The following is a 20,147-nucleotide window of genomic DNA, read 5'->3' as shown; positions in this document are numbered from 1 at the left end:
ATGAGCTCTAGGCCTGATGCCCACAATCACTCGTGTGCACGGATGCACAAGCTCCTGTGTGCATGGATATACATGCTCTCTCTTGCACATACACCATGCACACAGGCGCGCCCCTCTGCACAACCTCCTCTATGGCTGGCCTGCCCTTCCTGCCGGAGGCGCCTGCTGGCCCCCCTGCCCCCTCATCCATCTTGCCTGCCAGCCTGTCCCTGGTGTCCTCGTATCCTTCACACCTTCTCATCTCACTGCTCAATAGCAGGAGGCCACATGGCAGCTGTGGCCGCAGGGAGATGGATGGGCCAGGCAGGGGTGCAGAGGGGCTGGGGAGTGATACCGCCCATGCACGGAGCTCTGGGCCCCCCAGGCACCCTGTGAGGCTCAGGTTGCTGTGGAAGCTGTCAAGTTGTGTTCAGTTTGGCCTGCGTAGATGCCCTGCAGAGTGCCTGGATCAGGACTGAGGGGACCCCAGCAGCCGACCTTGTGCCTGCTTCCTCCTGGAGCGCTGAGTAGTTCCAGCCTCCCTGGTCGGACTTCCCCTACCCCTGGATGGGCTATCCCACCCCTTCCCCAGCCCTGACTCCCCCTGAGCCCTCATGGGCACATTGCACATTGGAAATGCACGTCTGGGCTGTGTGCCCAGCCACATAGAGATCCCCCCTAGAAGGACGCCCAAGGTACTGAAGCTCTTGGAATGCATGTGTGTGACTTGCTAAAGGTCACACACACACAACACCCAGGCAGGCACACGCATGGTCACCCACACATGTGTGCATACACATGGGCACATGCTTCTGCCCTCTCAGACTGACTCTCTGGCCCTGGTGGGTTGGTGGGGGTGGGGGTGGGGGTGGGCTCTGTTGTCTCCAGCACAGTTTTTCTACAAGTGGGATCCTCCCCCTGGAACCACCCTGGGGTAGACCTGCCCCAGATCCTGAGGTCACAGAGGGACCATGCAGGACAGAGGATATGAATCATTAACCCCACACATCTTCCATTTTATAGAGAAACTGAGGCACGGAGGTATGGGGCATAGCAAGAAACATGGTATTATAGCGGGTGGCAAAGGGGGCCCCTGGACTCAGGACTGTGGCTCAGGACACATTGTTCGGATGGGAGAGCTGAGGCTGGGTGGATCTGGGTGGGGGTTAGGGCCCTGAGGTGGGGGTGAGGGCCAACACCGGCAGGGCAGGCACAGAGTGGGAGCTTCTCAATCTGGATGACAGCCATGCCGTTCTCATAGTAGGCGGCCTCATTGATGAACACGGGGTACACAGTGGACTCCCCCTCAGAGAGCACATCTTCATCACTGAACATCTGGGAGATGGGCATCCCGGGCAGCAGCGGCTGGGAGTCTTGGGCCTGGGAAGAGAGCCGCAGACCAGGGTTGCTGGGGCCCACCTCTGCCCTGACCGCTGGGGGTGTGTGACCCCAGCAGGCACTGCCCAAGGAGCCTCTCACTTATGGCCTTGCCCAGTCACTGTTCTACTTCCTCAGTTGATGCCACACGCTGTCTGCTGAGATGCCAACTGGCTCTGTGTTTAGAAATGGAGACGCAAGTTGCCTTAGAATGACAGTTGCCGTTGTGGAAGTGTAGCCTAGCGTTAAGGGCATAGGTAGTAAAGCCTGGGTTCAAATCCTTGCTAGCTATGTGACCTTGGGCAAGCCACTTAACCTCTCCGTTCCTCAGCTTCCTTGTCTGTAAAATCGGAACTATATATATATTTTTAATTTTTATTTATTTTTGATAGTCACACACGGGGGGGAGAGAGAGAGGCAGAGGGAGAAGCAGGCTCCATGCAGGGAGCCCGACGTGGGACTCGATCCTGGGTCTCCAGGATCGCGCCCTGGGCCAAAGGCAGGCGCCAAACCGCTGCACCACCCAGGGATCCCCTAAAATTGGAACTATAATATCTTCTCCTATCACCCTGAGGTTTCAATTAAACAACTAACAGTGTCTGACACATAGTAAATATAATATAAAAGTTTATCATAGTTTTAAATTGTGGGAGAAATCAGGGGCACTTGGGTGGTGCAGTTGGTTAAGTGGCCAGCTCTTGGTTTGGGCTCAGGTCATGATCTCAGGGCCTTGAGATGGAGCCCCACCTCAGGCTCCGCCCTCAACATCGAGTGGGCTTGAGTTTCTCTCCCTCTGCCCCACCCACTTGTGCTCCTTCTCACTGTCAAATAAATAAAAAATAAAAATTGGGGCGCCTGAGTGGCTCAGTGGTTAAGCATCTGCCTTAGGCTCAGGGCGTGATCCCAGAGTCCTGGGATCAAGTCCCACATCCGGCTCCCTGCCTGGAGCCTGCTTCTCCTTCTGCCTATGTCTCTGCCTCTCTCTGTGTGTCTCACATGAATAAATAAATTTTAAAAAATCTTTAAAAATAAATAATAACAAATAATAAAAATAAATTATTGTGGAAGAAATCACTCACAATAATTGCCACGGCTTAGCACCTTCCAGGAAGATAACCCCAGCCCTAAACACTGAAAAGATGGTGCCCAGCCCACCACAACGCTGTTACAAGTAAGAGAACACCTCAAAATAAAACACGAAGCTGTAATAAGAGCAAAAAAATCGAAGTTCTGATTTTTCCTACAATTGTTAACTTGGTTCTTTGAACAATTTTTGAAATGTCAAATTCTTTGCAATATTTCTTTCTCTTTTGTGCCTAGCTCCGCTGTGCCCTCAGCACATGCCGGGTCAGCTTGCTGGGTCACCCCCAGGCCAGGCCATTCCCAGGGCTGGGGGCTCGGCTGTCCCCTGCAGGGATGGACGGGGCAGTGGAGGAAGGAGGTGGAGGCCCCTGGGACAGAGACCCACCCTTGCAGAGGTGTTACATTTGGTCATCTGTGATACTGAGGGGGTTCCCACGGGCTGGAGAGGACCCCGCTGGCCCACAAGGACTCATCTTTGAAGGAGGGCTCGTGGCTCCCCACGGGGCTCAGGGGCAGGTCTCTGCGGCGGCCTGGGGAGGGCTGGTGCCAACAGAGTATGTGCCCGCCCCCAGGCCTCTCCCGCCCCCCAAGGCCAGTTGGGGAAACGGTTACTAAAGAAGCTAGGGCTGGGCCCCCAGCGTGGCAGCCCTGCCGCCTGGACGCTGCAGGACACCAGGGCCCCAGGGGCGGGGAGCTTGCACCTTGCCCTACAGCGACCCCACGTGGCGGCAGGCGGAGCCGGTGGGCGGCGCGCTCGGCCCCATCTCCTCCTCCCTCCGGGGGTCGCGGCAGGATCGTCAGATCCCCGCAACATTCGGGACGAGGTCTGCAGAAGGACTTGCTCGATTCCCTAACCTGCAGAGGGACGCTCGAGGAATTAATTGGGAAACAGAGAGGGTTCCGTATTTGTGCCTCCAAGCAGGTGAACTGGGCGGTGGCCGCCCCACAGCCTCGCCCTCGGCCTTCTGTGGCCTCGGGGAGGCTCATCCAGGCTTTGGGGACCTCCCCCCCCTGCCCTCTGCAGATCCCTGTGGCCCGAGGGCCAGGCTGGTTGTGGGCTTCCTGGGAGGCAGTAGGGGCAGGGCGTGTTCTGATCCCAATGACCCTGTGGGAGGCACCTGAGATCCCTCCCTCTGGGGCTCAGTTTCCTCTGATACCCAAGCTGTGACCCAGGAGTCTCCCCACCACAGCACACACCCCGGCAGCTGAGGATGCGCGGTGCCTGCCAGGTCCCCAGACTCGGTGCGCATGCGAAGTCCACGCTGCCCACGGTTCTGTTTGCTTCCATCTCAAAAGCAGGAAAGGCCATGCTTGTGCCCAAGACTGGGTGAGTGAGTCTGTCCCTCCCTCCAGGCCCAGGGCAGAAAGGGCCATGGGGGCCACCCAGGGCTGGTGGGTGGTCTCAGCCCAAATGTGAACCTGGCTCCCTAGCCCCTGGGCCTGGCCTTCGCCTCTCTAGGCCTCAGTTTCTCCCCAAATCCCAACAGTCTCACCCTGATTGAAGAGCTCAATAAAGTCCAGGACTTCGGCAACCAGGGTCCTCATGGTCTGCCTGCAGCGGGCCCTGAGGCTGGGGTCCCAGATCCAGGGCTGGGGACTGGGAGGGGAGGGCTCAGGAGGGTGTCCCAGAGAGGAGGGCTCTGACCCCCAGGCCCTGACCTTGCCCATCATCTGGCCTCGCCCTTCTAGGCCCCGCCCCCTCACCCAGTCATCCTGAGGTCCCAGCCCACCCATTACTTCCTTGGGTGTAACTCTTCTCCCCTGGCAGCTGGTACAGAAAGACTGGGCAGGGGTCCTGCCGCTGAGGGGCAACGGAGGTGTGCAGAGCCCCAGGCCACCTTGGGAGGCTTGGGGAGGGCATGGAGGGAGCACCGGGGCACCACCCATCACAGCCCAACTTTCTCCACCCTCTGGCAAAAGCGGGGAAGGAAGGGACCAGAGGGCTTGAAGCATCTACAGGTGGCAGGCCCCAGCGAAGGGAGCCCAGGGAAGGGAAACCAAGCTGAGGAGGCACTGGATGCCCCCTACCCCCATCCCTCACTTTGTCCTCTGAGGGGGCAGGGCCACCAGAAGGTAGTGGCACAGGTGCATGGCAGAGACCTTGTGGACAGCTTCTGTGATGAGACAGGTGCCCATGCTGGCTGCAGTGGTGTGTGGATCAAGGGCAAAGTTGATCACCCTGCCTGAGGCCTTGGGCCCCAGTAGCTGGCTCAGCTCTCAGGCCATAGCTCGATCTTGGGTCCCCTCTCCAGCAGCTCCCACCCATGGACTGCTTCCCCACCCTGGCTTCCCATCCCCTCCCTTGCTATTAAAAAAGGAAAAGGAATGGCCCTGTATCCTGGGAGCCTAATTGTAGATCTGATACAAGTGAGTCCTTTCTAACCATAAGAGCTCCATCACCAGACACATCCAAGCAGAGGGTCAGTGAATCTGTAGGGAGGCTGCAGAGAGGACTTTGGCTCTGAAAACTGCTGGATCAGAGGCCCAGAGGTCCTGACTAGCCAGGGATCTGTTGAGACAAAGCCTCAAGAATATGATCTTTGCACTCCTGGACAGGACACCTACCTTTCAGGGACCACTGAACACTTGTGTATCGAGAGAGGGGTGGTGGGGTAGGGCGTTGGAGGTGCCCAGGGAGCTCACAGAAGGGCGCACCTGTGGGAGCCCAAGACCCAGGTTATCAGCTTCTGGCTGTGGGCAGTGTAGGGCGGGTAGTGGAGTTCGTTGAGCTTCTCCAGGCCCGATGAGGAGAGCAGGCTGGCACGGTGGTGGGAGAAGGTGTCAAAGGAGAACTTGCCATGGTATCTTCCTATGCCACTGTTACCTGTGCATGCACGGAGGTGAGGGCCTAAGGCCGGCAGCCCACCCAGCCGTAGCAGCAGCCCACAGCTGGCAGGGAGCTCTGGGAAAGCCAAGCCACTCAAAGAGTCATTTTGCAGATAAGAAAACCGAGGCTTTGAGAAGTCCAGGGCCTGGATCAAGGTAGAACAGAGAGTCAAGGGAAAACTGGGCCCTCCCAGGATGGGAGTACCAACCCCAGGCTTGGGGGTGGGGGTCGGGGTGGGGGCTCTAGAGGAGGGCAGGGCTCATCAACGCTCCCCAGCGGCAAGGTCGACAGAGTCAGGTGAATGAAGCCCTGGTTGCCTCCGACAATGCCGCTGCTGGTCTGATGGAGCATCTGGGTCACTACCTGGGGGCGGCAGAAGAGGCCAGGTGGAGGCTCATCAGCAAAGGAAGAGGGCTTGGGTCTCCGACCATTGCACGGGGAGCAGAGGGACCTCCCTGTTCCCATCCTCTACTGAGCTGTGTCCCCGTGAGCACTTTGCACATGGAGGGGAGACCGTGACTGCCAGAAGTGGCAGTGAGGGCGGCCAGTGCCTGCGATGGCGCACAGGCCCCACCGTGGCCAGCCTGGCTCTGCCTGTCAGGTCCCAGCTCTGCGCTGCCCCCACCTCCCTCCAGGGCCTCTGCTTGCCCACACAGAGCTTTTGCGTGGTTTAGGAAGACGGGGCCCTGCTCTCTGGGCCGGGCGGGGCGGGGGCCCCTCACCGATGGAGCGCTCGTCCTGTCGCTCTGGCCGCCGATGGCCACGCGGCCGCAGCCCAGCAGGCCCCGCAGCCGCCGGACGCGGCCCAGGCTCGGGGAGCGCCGCGGGTCGTCGCCGTAGAAGCGGGTGATGGCGCCCCCGCGTGTGGGGGCTGCACAGGGCATAGTCGGGCACCACGCACGTCTGGCCGCAGTTGAAGTAGCGGAACCAGGCCACGCGGTTGGCCACGGTCTGGGGGTCGCAGTCGTCGTCCACGTAGCAGGGGTTCTTGCCCCCCAGCTCCAGCGTGACGGGCGTCAGGTGCTTGGCGGCGGCGGTCATGACGATCCTGCCCACCCGGGGGCTCCCTGGGAATGTGGGAGTTGACCCCCACATGCTCAACCAGATGGTCCAGGCAGCCACCTCCTCTGTCCCACTCTAACTTGTCTGCTGGGACCTGCCCTAGGCCCTGCTGCCCCAGCATTCCTCTCTCAAGGCCCAGGGGCTGAGCATCTGGAGTGCCCCCCCACTGCTGGCCATCACCTCTCCCTCCACAGCCTTCCCCCCCCAGGACACTGGTTGAGGCCACCACCCTCACCAGGGAAGAAGATGTAGTCAAACTTGTGTTCTAGCAGCTGCCGGGTCTCCTGGGGCCCTCCCAGCACCACGGCAAAGCAGCTCTGCAAGGCAGGACAGGTGTTTCAAGGGACACTTCAGGCCCTGGAGACAGCTGGACCTCCCCAGCTGTGACAGGGGCAGGGGTGTAGGGGCCCTGGGTGCTGATGGGGCGGGGTCATCCTCACCTGGTCCAGGTATTGGGGCAGGACCTCAGCCAGGACCTTCTCCGTGCTCTTACTTAATTCTGATGGCTTCAACACCACACAGTTCCCTGCAGGAACAGAGGGGCATGGCGTGGGGAGAGGCCAGTATGCCCACACCCACCCAGGGCGGAGATCCAAGGAATGTGCCAGAGGCTGGGGCACCACATAAGGGAATTTGAGGGGGCTCCCTTTGGGAAGGGCTACCAGGCTGGGCAGACATGGGGCTCAGAACTCTCTCCTCACCTGTGGCCAGGGCACCCACCAGGGACACCAGCGGCAGGTTCATGGGGTAGTTCCAGGGCGCGATGATGAGCACCAGGCCGAAGGGCTCCTTCTGGATGAAGGCCGAGTCCAGCTGCGTGAACTGCAGCACAGGACACATGGTAAGGTGCTGCTGGGGATCACCCCAAAGCCGCCCCCCAGGGGCCTCAAGGTGCCTGTGTTGTGGCGTGCTCATGACACAGAGATCTCCAGGAAGTCAGAGACTCGCTGTGGGTCAGGGGTGGTGAAGATGCCTGGGCGGGAGCTGCTGCTGGGCACTGTCCCTGGCACTGGCCCCGGCCCCAGCCAGCTGACTCACCAGGTTCTTGGCCACAGGCTCATCCTTCATCCAGTTGTGCAGATTCTTGAGCGCCAGGTCAACCTCATTCTGGCACATGAGGAGCTCAGATGTTTCAGCCTCAAAGACTGACTGCAGTGGAGATGGAATTCATGGGTCAGGCCTGGGACAGAGCAGGGAGGGTATTTAGTGCTTGGGGTCCCCAAGAGTCCTGACCCTGGGATAAAGGAGATAGTCTCCAGCAGCAGCACAGCCCCTGGGAACTGCACTGTGAGCCGTGAGGAGCATAGACCCCGGGACGGGTGGCCTGGCCTCCACCCTGCACTGCCACATCCTTGCTGTGGGATCTTGGGCAAATGTCTTCACCCCCCCACACCTCAGTTTCCCCTCAGTAACATGGGGACCGTGCCTCACAGGTTTGGACGAGTGAATGCTGTCACACATGCCACGCCACGAAGGGGTCTGTGAAATAGGAATGAATTGGCAGCACAGCCAGCCCCCGGCCCCCTCCCCCGCCCACCTTGTGCAGGTCCTGCGCCAGCGCCTCCTGCAGAAGCTGCTTGTTTTCTTGCAGGAAGCGGCCCAGGCCCTTGAGCTGCGCAGCCCTGAACTCGGGGGACCTCGTCCGCCCCGCGCTGAAGGCCTCCCGCAGCCGCCGCAGGGTGTCCGCCAAGGGGTCCATCCTGCGGGGAGGGGGGTGGCATGGATGGGGCGCCTTGCCTTCCCAGGCACTCTCCCCGCACCCCTGACTGTGCCTGTGTGGGCTCACAGACACTCCTCTGAGGCCTCACGTGGAGCCCCCGAGGGACAGGGCTGCCCCCCTACACACACACACACACACACACACACACACACAAACACAAAATAGTCCCTTCCCCTCGGCCAGGCAACAGGAGACCCTAGGCCTTGAGGTGGGTGCAGGACAGGGTGTGGGCTCGGGACCAGCTACCCCAGCCCCTAGGGGTAGGCCAGCAGCCAGGGGACCTCGCTTCTTCCTCCCGCACAGAAATTAGCCCCAAGGCATGGCCCCCGTCCCACTCTGGTGCCCCTCCTGGAGATGGGGCAGCCCTCGTCCCTGCCAGGCCTGCGTGGAGTAACCGGGAAGTTTGATGAGTGGAGGGACAGTCCACCAACAGCCACCATGGCCACCGCTGGGGGATAGTCCAGACGCAGAACGCACTGTGCCTCCTGCCCCTCGCCTGGGGGGCACCGCCTGGGGAAGCCAGGCTGGCTGGTGGTGGCTTGGGGTGCTGGGTGGCCTGGGCAGTGGCCTCCTCTGTCTATGCCCCTGTCACCAGTCCCAGTATTGGAGGAGCAGAGGACAGTGCGGGGCAGGGGTGCCTCCATGCTGCCATCAGCCATGGCAGGAGATCCGGGTGGGGCCCCCACATTCCCCCGGGCCCCCGCCTGTTTACTTGAAGCTCATCAGAGGAGCAGGGTGCTCATCTGCAGTCCCAGAGTTGGCCTGGAGCACCTTCAGGTTCCCTGGGTGCCCCAAAGCACTACCTGGAGTGCCAGCATCACCCTCCCTCATCCAGTTTTCTCTGTCCTGGTCCTATCAGTCCTGCTCTAACTCTGTCCGTGGTTCCCTAGTACCTCTCTAGGGCCAAAACCCTCAGCCCTGAATCAAGCGCCAGAGGAGAGGAGTCTGGGATGAGTTGTGGTACCCAGGGGTCTATCCCAAGACCCTGGCCCCAGCTCAGTCATACCTTTCCCAGGTGAAGTGTGTCCTCACTGTGCACACCTGGAGTGCCCGAGGACAACCTCAGACTCTGCTTGTCCATGGCCAGATCCCCAGGTCCAGTCCCACTGTTGCCCAACAAATGAGGAAGCAGAGCTGAGTGGGGGTGTGCCCAGAGAGGTTGGAGCTGGCCAGCTGCTTCTCATCCAAGCTGCATCCTTGCCTGCCCACTGCAGGGGGTAAGGACCCAAGGTTTGCAGACAAGAAGTCCCTGGCTGTTTACCAGTCCAGGCTTTGGTTGGGCCTGGGCCATGTAAGTGACCCTAGCAGACCTGGCCAGTCCTCACAGACCTTGAGGTCTAGACACAGGGAGAACAATGATACTGAAAACATAAGTCGGTGGGCCACAGGCGCACAGGCTCACCAGACACCCTGCCAGCGGGCTCCCACTGCAGCAGGAGAGGGGCAGGGGCAGACTCTCAGAGGGCAGGTGTTCCGGACAGAGGAACAGAAGCAAGACCCAGCTAGGCAGGGCCTTCCCACAGGGGGCTGGGACTTAGTCCGTGGGTGGTGAGCACACCGCAGAGCAGGGCTAGATGGAAACACAGCTGGTGCCTGGAGCTGACTGCTTGGCAGGCATCACCTATGTCTTCGAAGCGTCAAGGGCTTATTATCCCATCGTAAGGGTGAGGAAACTGAGGTTCTGGGGTGGGAGATGGCCTGATTTGTCCTCCTGACGGCTGCTGTATGGTGGCTTCAGCCCCAGTCCGCATGGCCCAGAGACCCTCCCCTGCAGCGCTGAGTCCCTGCACCAGTGTATGCCCTGTGCTTCTTTAATTGGCTTCCTAGCATCTTTCTGTAGCTTCCAGATGTTCCACAGTGAGACTGCAATACTTTCAGAAACAGAAATAAACAGTAAGTGTCACTTTTACAGCCCTAAACCAAAGACTCAGATCTGGCCTCGCTTCCCAAGCAGCTCTCTGCTTTCCCTCTCCCGACTGCCCAGCCTTCCCCGTCACAGCCCCGGTGATGGTGACAGTGACATCTGGCTGGTCCTGGTCTGTCCACACACTGCCTCTTCTCCCAGCTTAGGGGCTCCTTTTTTTTTTTTTTTTAAGATTTTATTTATTTATTTATGAGAGAGAGAGAGCACGAGGGCAGACTCCGCACCAAGAGCAGGGAGACTGATGTGGGGCTCAATCCTGGGACCCCGGGATCATGACCTGAGCTGAAGACAGACCCTTAACTGACTGAGCCACCTAGGCGCCCCAGCCTACGAGCTCCTTGAGGGAGGATGGGGTCTGTCCCCTTTACAGGCCCCAGAGGGAGGGTTCCTTTGAGGGTGTTCCCAGGACCCTGTCAGGGGGGGTGTGAAATCCAGTCAGAATTGGTACAGAGGCACCTGGGTGGCTCAGTGGTTGAACATCTGCCTTCGACTCAGGGCATGGTCCTGGGATCGGGTCCCACGTCGGGCTCCCTCCATGGAGCTTGCTTCTCCCTCTGCCTGTGTTTCTGCCTCTCTCTGTGTGTCTCATGAATAAATAAATAAAATCTAAAAAAAAAAAAAAAAGAACTGGTACAGCCAGAGCAGGACAGTGAGTGCCCCCCTCCCTGAGCTGAGCCAGCTCCTGGGTCCTGGTCCCTGGCCCTGTGGCCCCACATTTCACTCCCCCATACTGCTGGCCCTGGACTCCAGGGCCCCACATACCCCAGTGTGGGCTCAAACCCTGGATCCCTTGTGACATCTTTGCCTTCTTTGCCTGACATTCTGCTTCCAGATGCACTCACCCCTGCCTCTGCGGACTGCCAATCGTCCTGGCTCCTACCAGATTCCTGTGCCCATGCCTGGCAGTGGAGTAACCTTGGGGGTGACCTAGCAGAAGCTGCCTCCTGCTTCACAGATCTAAAACTTTGCCCTTACCAGGTCAGGAGTTGGCTTCAGCTGAACAGAGAACAGGTCTGGCAACTCTAGGCTGCTCTGGGTGTGCATATGGGGCTGGCAGGGAGTTATCTGATGAGAAAAATCCCCCAGAGGATTACAGGATAAACTACCAGTGGGACTCGGGTAGCAAATGCTGCCTCTTCCAGGAAGCCCTTAGCCAGCAGACCACCTGCTCCCCACACCAAGTCTTCATGTCCACCACCCCCTCCTTCCCCTTGCCACGGGGGTCATTTATTGCCCCTCCCCTAATGTGTCCACAGGCATCCTTGGGGCAGAGGAAGGGGCCGTGGTAGCTGCAGGGATCCTGGATGGGCAGGGCACCCACTGGGCTACAAGGTGGTGATTCATTGTTCCTCTGCTCATTTATTCTTTTATTTATGGCAGGACTCTGGGCAAGTTATTTAACTTCTCTTAGCCTCTCCAGGTAACCATAGTGAGTGTCATGGCCCTTGAGAGGATCACGTACGGGAAGATAGAGGAATACATAGGATAGGTCACAGCTGATGGCACAAAGTCAGTGCTCCCCAATGTTGGCTACTAATATTTCCTCGAGTCTTTCTTAAGCACATACTAAGTTCTGGGAAGCAAAAGAATGAGCTCAGACCCTGTCGCCAGCTCTCACCAGTTGTCTGACCCTGTCCTTCCTCCAGCCCTGAATTCTGTAGGATTAGACTGTGACCACCCAGTGCTGAGGGCTGTGGAAAGTGGCTCTGGGCAGGGCTGGGAAAACCCACCAGGCGCCCTGGATCATCGTTGGCTTGACTGGAGTCAGCCTAGCAGGAGCCACAGCCTACCACAGACCCCAGGCCTGCATCTGGGCCTGAACCAGAGATGCCAGTGCTGTTAGGACACCCAGAAGGGAACCTCAGAGCTGGCATTTAAAAGTGGAGGGGTAGGGGGTGAGGGGATGGGGGGAGGGTGGTGGCAGCTGAGCAGGCCTCCTGTCCCCAAACCATTGGGTGATGTGCACTTCAGATATCTGAACTGTACCTTAACGAAACCATTAAAACAACTAAAACTAAATGGAATCCAGAAACCTGAGTAGCTCATAAGTAAATGAGAATGCACGAAACCTCAACAGGGATTGGCAAAATGTAAAATAAAACCATTGTAAGATGTCTTTGTTGCCCCATTTTATCAGTTTTCTGTGGCTGCTATAACAAACGGCCACAAATGTGGTGGGTGAGGACAACAGAAATGAATTGTCTCACAGCTCTATAGGTCAGAAGTCCAAGATCAGAGCCAAACTTCCACCCAGGGGTTCCAACTTTTTTTTTTTTTTTTAAGATTTTGTTTATTCATGAGATACACAGAGAGAGAGAGTCAGTGACATAGGCAGAGGGAGAAGCAGGCTGCCTGAAAGGAGCTGGATGCGGACTTGATCCCAGGACCCCAGGATGGCAACCTGAACCAAAGGCAGATGCTCAACCACTGAGCCAACCAGGTGCCCCCTCTTGGGGGCTCCAGAACAGAGTCTGTCTCTGCTTCCCCTAGGTTCAGTGGCTACGAGCACCCCTGGGCTTTGTGGCCACATATTTCCTACCCCTGCTTCCGTCTTTACACGGTCTCAGCATTGAACCTCCCCTTGCCTCTCTCTTCTCAGGACACTTGTGACCGAATTTGGGGCCTGTTGGATATTCCAGGATGGATTCCATCTCTCGAGATCATTAACTCAATCACAATATGCAAGACTACTTTTTCTAAGTAAGGTCTCATTCACAGAGGATTAGGACGTGGACAAACCTTTGGGATCCATTATCAGCCCGCTACAGGGAGCAAAAGCCACTTGCTTTGACACCCCTGGAGAATAAGGGACCGTGGCTCCCAGAAAAATGTATTCAAATCATCAACAGATCTTTGCTGAGCACTTAAGTGGAGGGCTGCACATAGGACCTGGCTTTGAACTAGCCTTGCAACAGGGCACTAGTCTCAAAGGGGACCGAGGGGTCGGGGACTCCAAATAGGATGATCACAAGATGCTGGGTGGAGAGACGCTGGCCAGGGACACCCCTTAGACGAAGCTGCATCTGAGCCGATTCCTGGCAGTGAGATATGCCACGTATTTGCAGCTGGGAGGGGAAGAGTGTCCATTCCAGACAGATGGGATTAAGTGCGAACATCTAAGGACAAGAGGAAGCCAACGTGGCTGCACATCAGTGAGACAGGGCAGGGGGACAGCAGAGGACAGGCCAAGGCACACTTTGAAGTGGGAGCATCTACTGGAAGGCAAACACTTAACTGACTGAGCCACCCAGGCTCCCTGAGGTGATTCTTTCCAGGAGTTCTGTTGCTACAGGGAAGCCAAGAATGGGTGCTGGCTGAGGGGTGGGACGGGTTGAGATCCAGGGGTACATATGGGTGTTTATGGGGATGAAGCAGGTGGGGAGCCCTTGTTGGGAGAAGATAGAAGGGGCAGAGAAAGTGGATGTGGAGTGAGGGCTTGCAGAGGTAGGGGTGGAGAATGAGGGACAGATTTCCCCTGGGGATTTGTGTGTTTTCCATGATGTAACATAACAGGAGCCAGAGCTGGGGAGGTCGGAGGTCAGATGTGACAGAACAGTGGCTCTGGTTGAGGCCTCTGAGGTTTGGCCATGACCTTCTGTTGAGATCCGACGGACTCCTATGGACTGAATTGTATCCCTCCAAAATCGTGTGGTGGACATTTAGAGAGTGCTCCCTTCTTAGTGATTACAAGCATTGCCGTGGGTAACATCAGATATGTGTTTCTTGGGGCACCTGGGTGGCTTAGTCGTTGAGCGTCTGCCTTTGGCTCAGGTCATGATCCTGGGGTCCTGGGATCGAGTCGCACATCAGGCTCCCTGTGAGGAGCCTACTTCTCCCTCTGCCTGTGTCTCTGCCTCTCTGTGTCTCTCATGAGTAAATAAATAAAATCTATAAAAAACCTTTGTGTCTCTTGGTGTTTCTCTTGGGTGTGTATCTGGGTGTAAGATGTGTAGGTGGTAAGTGCATCTTCAACCTTCCCAGGTATTGCTACACATGGCCTGCATGTTGCCTCCAGAGAGATTGACTAATTGAAATTCCCCAAAACATTGTATGAAAGTTCCCCTTGCCCCATATCTTTTCCAACACTTGATATTGTCAGACTTTTTGCTTTTTGCCAATGAGTGTAGTGGGTTGAACAGTGCCCTCCCCCTCTAAAAAGATATGTCTATGCCCTAACCCTAGGAGTCTGTGACTGTGACCTTATGTGGGCAAAAGAGTCTTTGCAGATGTAATTAAAGATCTCAAGATAAGAGATCCCAGATTGGCCAGGGGAGCCCTAAATCCTATGATAAATGTCCTTGTATAAGAAAGAGATTTGAGATAGAAGAGGAGGAGGCCATGTGAAGATGAGGCAGAGACTGCCACAAGCCAAGGAGCCCTCGGAACCCCTAGAAGTTGGAAGAGGTAAGAAAGGACCCTCCCCTAGAGGCAGTGGAGAGAGTGTGGTCCTGTCATACTTGGATTGCAGACTTCTGACCTCTAGAACTGTGGGAGAAGAAGTATCTGGTTTCTAAGCCATGCAGTTTGTGTTTGTGTCCTTTGTTACGACAGTCCTAGGAAACTGACACAATGAGCACGTAACAGTATCTTACAATCGTTTTAATTTATATTTTAACCAATACTGCTGAGGATGAGCATAGTGTCATTTGCTTATGGGCTCCTCAGGTTTCTTATCAGGTCTTTGTTGTTGTTGTTGTTGCTTAGTTTTCTACTGTGTTATTTTTCTTTTGTCTTATCAGTTTGTAGGAATTCTGTATTTTCACAATAGTAACCCTTTTCTGTGTATCTAATTTTAGGGGGTAATTAATAAACTTTATTTTCTAGAACAGCTTTAGATTCACAGCCAAATTGAGTTAAAAATACACATAGTTCCCATATACCCCTTTGTTCCCCACACACATATTCAACATCCCTCACCAGAGAGGCACATGTGTTAAAATCAGTGAGTCCACACTGACACATCATCATCACCCACAGTCCACAGTTACATTAGGGTCCCCACTTGGTGTTATACATTCTGTGTGTTTTGACAAATGCATGATAACATGTACCCACCATTGTAATATAGAGAATAATTTCACTGCCCCAAATCCTCTGTGCTCCACCTGTTCATCACTCTTTCACCCCAAACACCTGACAACCACTACTTTTTTTGTTTTACTGTTTCCATAGCTTTTTCTTTTCTGGAATTCCACATAGTTGGAATCACACAGTAGGTAGTAATTTCAGATCGGCATCTTTCACTTAATCATATGCATTTAAGCTTCCCTTGTTTCTTTTCATGACTTGATAACTCATTTCTGTTTGGCCCTGCATAATATTCCATTGTCTGGGCGGACCATAATTTATTTAACCATCTAGCCTACTGAAGGACATCTTTGATGTCACCAAGTTTTGGAAAATATGAATAAAGCAACTACACACTTCCATGTGCAGATTTTTGTATAGACATAAGTTTTCAACTCCTTTGGGCAAATGCCAAATATTTCACTAGACTTTCTTTTTGCTTACATGGTTTCTGAGAATTCCAATATAATTCTTCTTTGTCTTCCTCAGGTATAGATAAGGTGTCCCCCCATCTCTGATTTTTTTCTCTATCTTTGATTTCCTAAAGTTTGAATGTTATATGCCTAGATGTAGCTTTCTTTGCATTTGTCCTGCTTGGTGTGCTTTGAGATTCCTGAATCTGTGGTTTGGTGTCTGATGTTAATTTGGGGGAATTCTCAGTCATCACTCCTTCAAATATCACTTCTGTTCCTTTTCTGTCTTCCTTCCAGCTTCCCTATGACATGTAAGTTACACCTTTTGCTATTGTCCCACACTTCTTGGATGTTCTGTACTATTTCTTTAAAAAATCTTTAAAAAAAGATTTATTTATTTATTCATTCAGAGAGAGCGAGAGAGAGGCAGAGACACAGGCAGAGGGAGAAGCAGGCTCCATGCAGGAAGCCTGATGTGGGACTCGATCCTGGGTCTCCAGGATCACACCCTGGGCTGCAGGTGGCGCTAAACCGCTGTGCCACCAGGGCTACCCCTGTTCTGTACTATTTTTCCCCCAATCTTTTTTTCCTCTTTGCTTTTCTACTTTGAGTTCCTTGTGTCATATTTTCAAGCTCAGAGATTCTTTCCTCAGCCATGTCCAGGCTGTTAACAAGCCCATCAAAGGCATCCTTTGTTTGTTAACAATATTTTTGATCTCTAGCATTTCATTTTGATTCTTTCTTCAAATTTCCATCTCTCTGCTTATATTATCCATGTTATTGCATGTCATCTGCCTTTTCCATTAAAGCTCTCAGCATGTTAGTCATAGCTTTCTAAAATCTCTGGTCTGATCATTCCGATGTCCTTGTCATGTCTGACTCTGGCTCTGATGCTTATTTGGTCTCTTCAGACTGTTTTGTTTTGTTTTATCTTGTTTTTGGGGTTTTGTTTTGTTTTGTTTTGCCTTTTAGTATGCTTTGTAATTTTTTTTTTTTAACGGGCCGTGATGTACTGAGTTGAAGAACTATGGTAAATAGGCCTTTAGAAATGTGGTGAAATTCAGGGGAGAGGAAGCCGTGCTGCAGTCCTGTGGTTAGGTCTGTGTTTTGGTAAGCCTGTGGCCCTTGACTGAATTGGAGTGCTTCTCCACTTTTCCTCTTCTTAGATGGGACAGGATGATTAGGGTGGCCTGGAGTTGTGTGTATTTCTCTTCCTCCAGGTAAGGTAGTTTCTGACCTCATGACCCTAGAGGTCAGGCTCTGGTAAAATCATTTCTGCTAAGGGCAGGCCTTGTTAAGAACAGAAAACTTGGTGGCTCGGTGGCTGAGCATCTGCCTTCGGCTCAAGTTGTGAGAGTGCTTGAGATGGAGTCTTGCATCAGGCTTCCCATGAGGAGCCTGCTTCTCCCTCTACCTATGTCTCTGTCTCTCTGTGTGTCTCTCATGAATAAATAAATAAAATCTTAAAAAAAAAAAAGAACAGAAAACTGATGTATTTCAAAATGCTTCCTTTTACCTCCCCCTGCTGGAAGCATTAAGGGATTTTTTTCTCTGATATTCACTCCGATATTCAAGGATCAGCCAGGTGGAACTCCTGGAAGTGAAACTTATGAAAGTTGTTGGAGGGAGCCTGGATTTTTTTCACTCTCAGAGTCATCTACACTGAGCCTCCAGTTGTTCCTTGATTACAGTTCAGATTTTCCTGTGCTGGCATGGGAAAGTTTCTCTTCATAGGTGTGTTTCCGCTCTCTTACATTGTATTTCTCTGTATCCACTTGTCTGTCCCTCCAATTCTGAGGGCAGCAGTATGCCCTGCAATTTCACTTCTCTGATCGATTCCAAGAAGAGTTGTTGATGTCTCGGTTTGTTCGGTTTTGTACTTGTGGTTATGAGGGAGATATTCTTGAGAATATCTTCTCTGAGCTGGCAGCTTGTGTTCCCATTTTGTTTAAGGTACCATTTGTGAATTAGGTTTTAATGTAATGTTGAAGAAGAGAAGACCAAGCCCTGACATCTGGGAGGTGGGGTGGTACTACCAGCCAGGACTTGTTCTCCTGTTGAACATGAACATGTCCATAGAATAACAGAATCAAAGACATTCTGCAGACTTGATGCATTAGGACAAAAACAAGACCATTCCATAAACAAGACTGAATGCTAACAGGCATGAACACTGTCCAAACCACAATAACGACCACACATTCCTGTATCCTGGTAATATGCATGACTGCTGCAGCTTTACCTTCGTGCTCATCTGCACTCCGTATAGATAAAATTTGTTCAGATACCCAGTCATAGAAAGATCCTTGCTCTAATAGCATCCGACACAGGGCAAAGCCCAACTTCCTCAAACTTCCCTTGTTACTTTTTAAAAATATTTTATTTATTTATTCATTCATGAGAGACACACACACACACAGAGAGAGGCAGAGACACAGGCAGAGAGAGAAGCAGGCTCCATGAAGGGAGCTTGATGTGGGACTCGATCCCGGGACTCCGGAATCACGCCCGGGGCCAAAGGCAGGCGCTCAACTGCTAAGCCACCCAGGTGTCCTGTCCCTCAAGTTACTTGACACAAACACAAATCCTAGAAGTCTTTTCTAGCCCCCGCCCCCCTTATTGAGACACCTTGCAGTTCTCCGTGGTCTCAAAAGTAATAAATCCCACCTGTTCAAAGATAAATGTGTTCTCACTGATCTTTGGCTAGAGGACATTGACAATAGAGTCCAATTTGTTTTTACTTTAAGATTTATGCTTTTTAAACTTTAAGAAATTTTTATCTACCCTAAGTTCGTTTAAAAAGTTAGGTTTAGGGGCATCTAGGTGGCTCAGTCCTTGAAGCATCTGCCTTCGGCTCAGGTCATGATCCCAGGATCCTGGGATTGAGCCCCTTGTTGGACTCCCTGCCCAGCAGGAAGTCTGCTTCTCCCTCTTCCTCTGCCTGCTGCTTCCCCTGCTTGTGCTCTCTCTCTTCATTAAATAAATAAATAAAATCTTTTTAAAAAGTTGGGTTTGTGTATATGTGTGTGTATTTTCTTCTCAAAGTTAGCTTTTCACATTAAGTTCTGCTAGAATTTATTTACTTTTGTGAATTGTGTGAGGCAGAGATCTAATTTAACTTTTCCCCCACAAATAAAACTCATTGTTCTAGCAACTGGTTGGATAATAAATCATTTGTAGTAAGTCTGTTTCTGGGTACTGTACTCTATTTCATTGATTTGTCTATTTCTCCATCCCTATACTAATACTATAGTGTCTTAAATACTATAGTTTATTTTATTTTTTAAAGATTTTATTTATTCATTCATGATAGACATAGATAGAGAGAGAGGCAGAGACATAGACAGAGGGAGAAGCAGGCTCCATGCAGGAAGCCCAATGTAGGATTCGATTGCGGGACACCGGGATCATGCCCCCAAGCCAAAGGCAGTCGGTTAACTGCTGAGCCACCCAGGCACTTAAATACTATAGTTTAATAAAAAGTCTTGAAATCTAGTAGGGCAAATTCCCCTACCTTGCTTATCTTCCAAATTATTTTGACTTGTTCTTGGCCCATTTGTTTTCCATAAACATGTTAGAATCAGCACACCAAATTCCATGAAAACTTCTGTTGGGATCTTGATTGGAAGTGTTTAAATTTATAGATCATTTTTGGTGAATGTGACATCTTTATGAATCTTTCCATCCATTAACATGGTATATCTTTCCACTGATTTAGCTCTTTATTACTGTCTTTCAATACAATATTGTAAATTTTTGCCACTAGATCTTCAGTTAGATGAATACCTAGGTAGCTTGTTTTGATTGCTGCTCTAAAAACTATACTTTCTAAAAGTGTGTAAGAGTATGGGAATGCAATTTACATCTTTGTCTTAATCTTATTTTCATTACTGGTTCTAACAATAATGAGGTTTTCATGTAAATGAAGATAAAATCTGTAGAAATTGACATATTTCTTTCTTTTTAATTCTTACATCGCATTAGTTTTTCTTTTTTTATTATCTACACTAGGATCTCCTGTGCAATGTTGAATAGAAGCAAATGACAGTGAGAATTATCATCAACTTCTTGTCCTTAAGACTGTGAGTAATTCATCTTTAGGTATAATGTTTGCTGCACATTTTTGGAAGACTTCTTTACCTTTCTTTGGTATATTTTCTATACTTAGCTTGATGAGAAATCTTGTTTATTTTAAATCATGAATGGATATTGAATTTCATCAAACATTTTCTCTTTGTCTATTGAAATGATCATATGCCTTTTCTCCTTTAATCAATGAATATGATGAATTATACTAAAAGGAATCTGCTTTTGGAGGTGCCTGGGTGGCTCATTCTGTTAAGCGTCCAATTCTTGATTTTGGCTCAGGTCATGATGTCAGGGTCATGGGATTGAACCCTTCATTGGGCTCCAAGCTGAGTGTAGAGCCTGCTTAGGATTCTCTCTCTCCCTCCCCCTCTGGCCCTCCCCATCGTCCTCCTACCCTGCCTCCCCAACCCTGCCCTGGCTCGCATATATGCATGTACTGGATTCTCTCTAAAAAAAGGGAGGAAGAGGGCAGCCCTGGTGGCTAAGCGGTTTAGTACCGCCTTCAGCCCAGGACCTGATCCTGGAGACCAGTGATCAAATCCCACGTTGGGCTCCCTGCATGGATCCTGTTTCTCCCTCTGCCTGTGTCTCTGTGTGTGTGTGTGT

At 52.5% G+C, this 20,147-nt stretch overlaps 2 protein-coding genes across 2 annotated transcripts; both read right to left on the bottom strand.

The window, feature by feature from the left end:
* Window positions 1–1,047: 1,047 nt before the first annotated feature.
* On the bottom strand, window positions 1,048–4,733 carry ACY3 (aminoacylase 3). The gene is given in 8 exon segments (XM_038564495.1): window positions 1,048–1,359; window positions 3,633–3,686; window positions 3,689–3,762; window positions 3,933–3,985; window positions 3,987–4,036; window positions 4,144–4,240; window positions 4,481–4,655; window positions 4,721–4,733. Coding segments are annotated over 8 exon segments (828 nt in total).
* Window positions 4,734–5,078: 345 nt separating this feature from the next.
* LOC611806 (aldehyde dehydrogenase family 3 member B2-like) lies at window positions 5,079–8,092 on the bottom strand. Its single transcript, XM_038564494.1, is given in 9 exon segments — window positions 5,079–5,265; window positions 5,532–5,687; window positions 5,921–6,118; window positions 6,120–6,333; window positions 6,564–6,645; window positions 6,769–6,854; window positions 7,030–7,150; window positions 7,367–7,477; window positions 7,866–8,092. Coding segments are annotated over 9 exon segments (1,317 nt in total). The 5' UTR covers window positions 8,028–8,092.
* Window positions 8,093–20,147: the final 12,055 nt, after the last annotated feature.

The sequence above is a fragment of the Canis lupus genome, chromosome 18 (genome assembly GCF_011100685.1).
Source record: "Canis lupus familiaris isolate Mischka breed German Shepherd chromosome 18, alternate assembly UU_Cfam_GSD_1.0, whole genome shotgun sequence".
NCBI classification, from domain to species: domain Eukaryota; kingdom Metazoa; phylum Chordata; class Mammalia; order Carnivora; family Canidae; genus Canis; species Canis lupus.
Note: the sequence above shows the minus strand (reverse complement) of the source record. Positions and strands in the feature narration are given on the sequence as shown.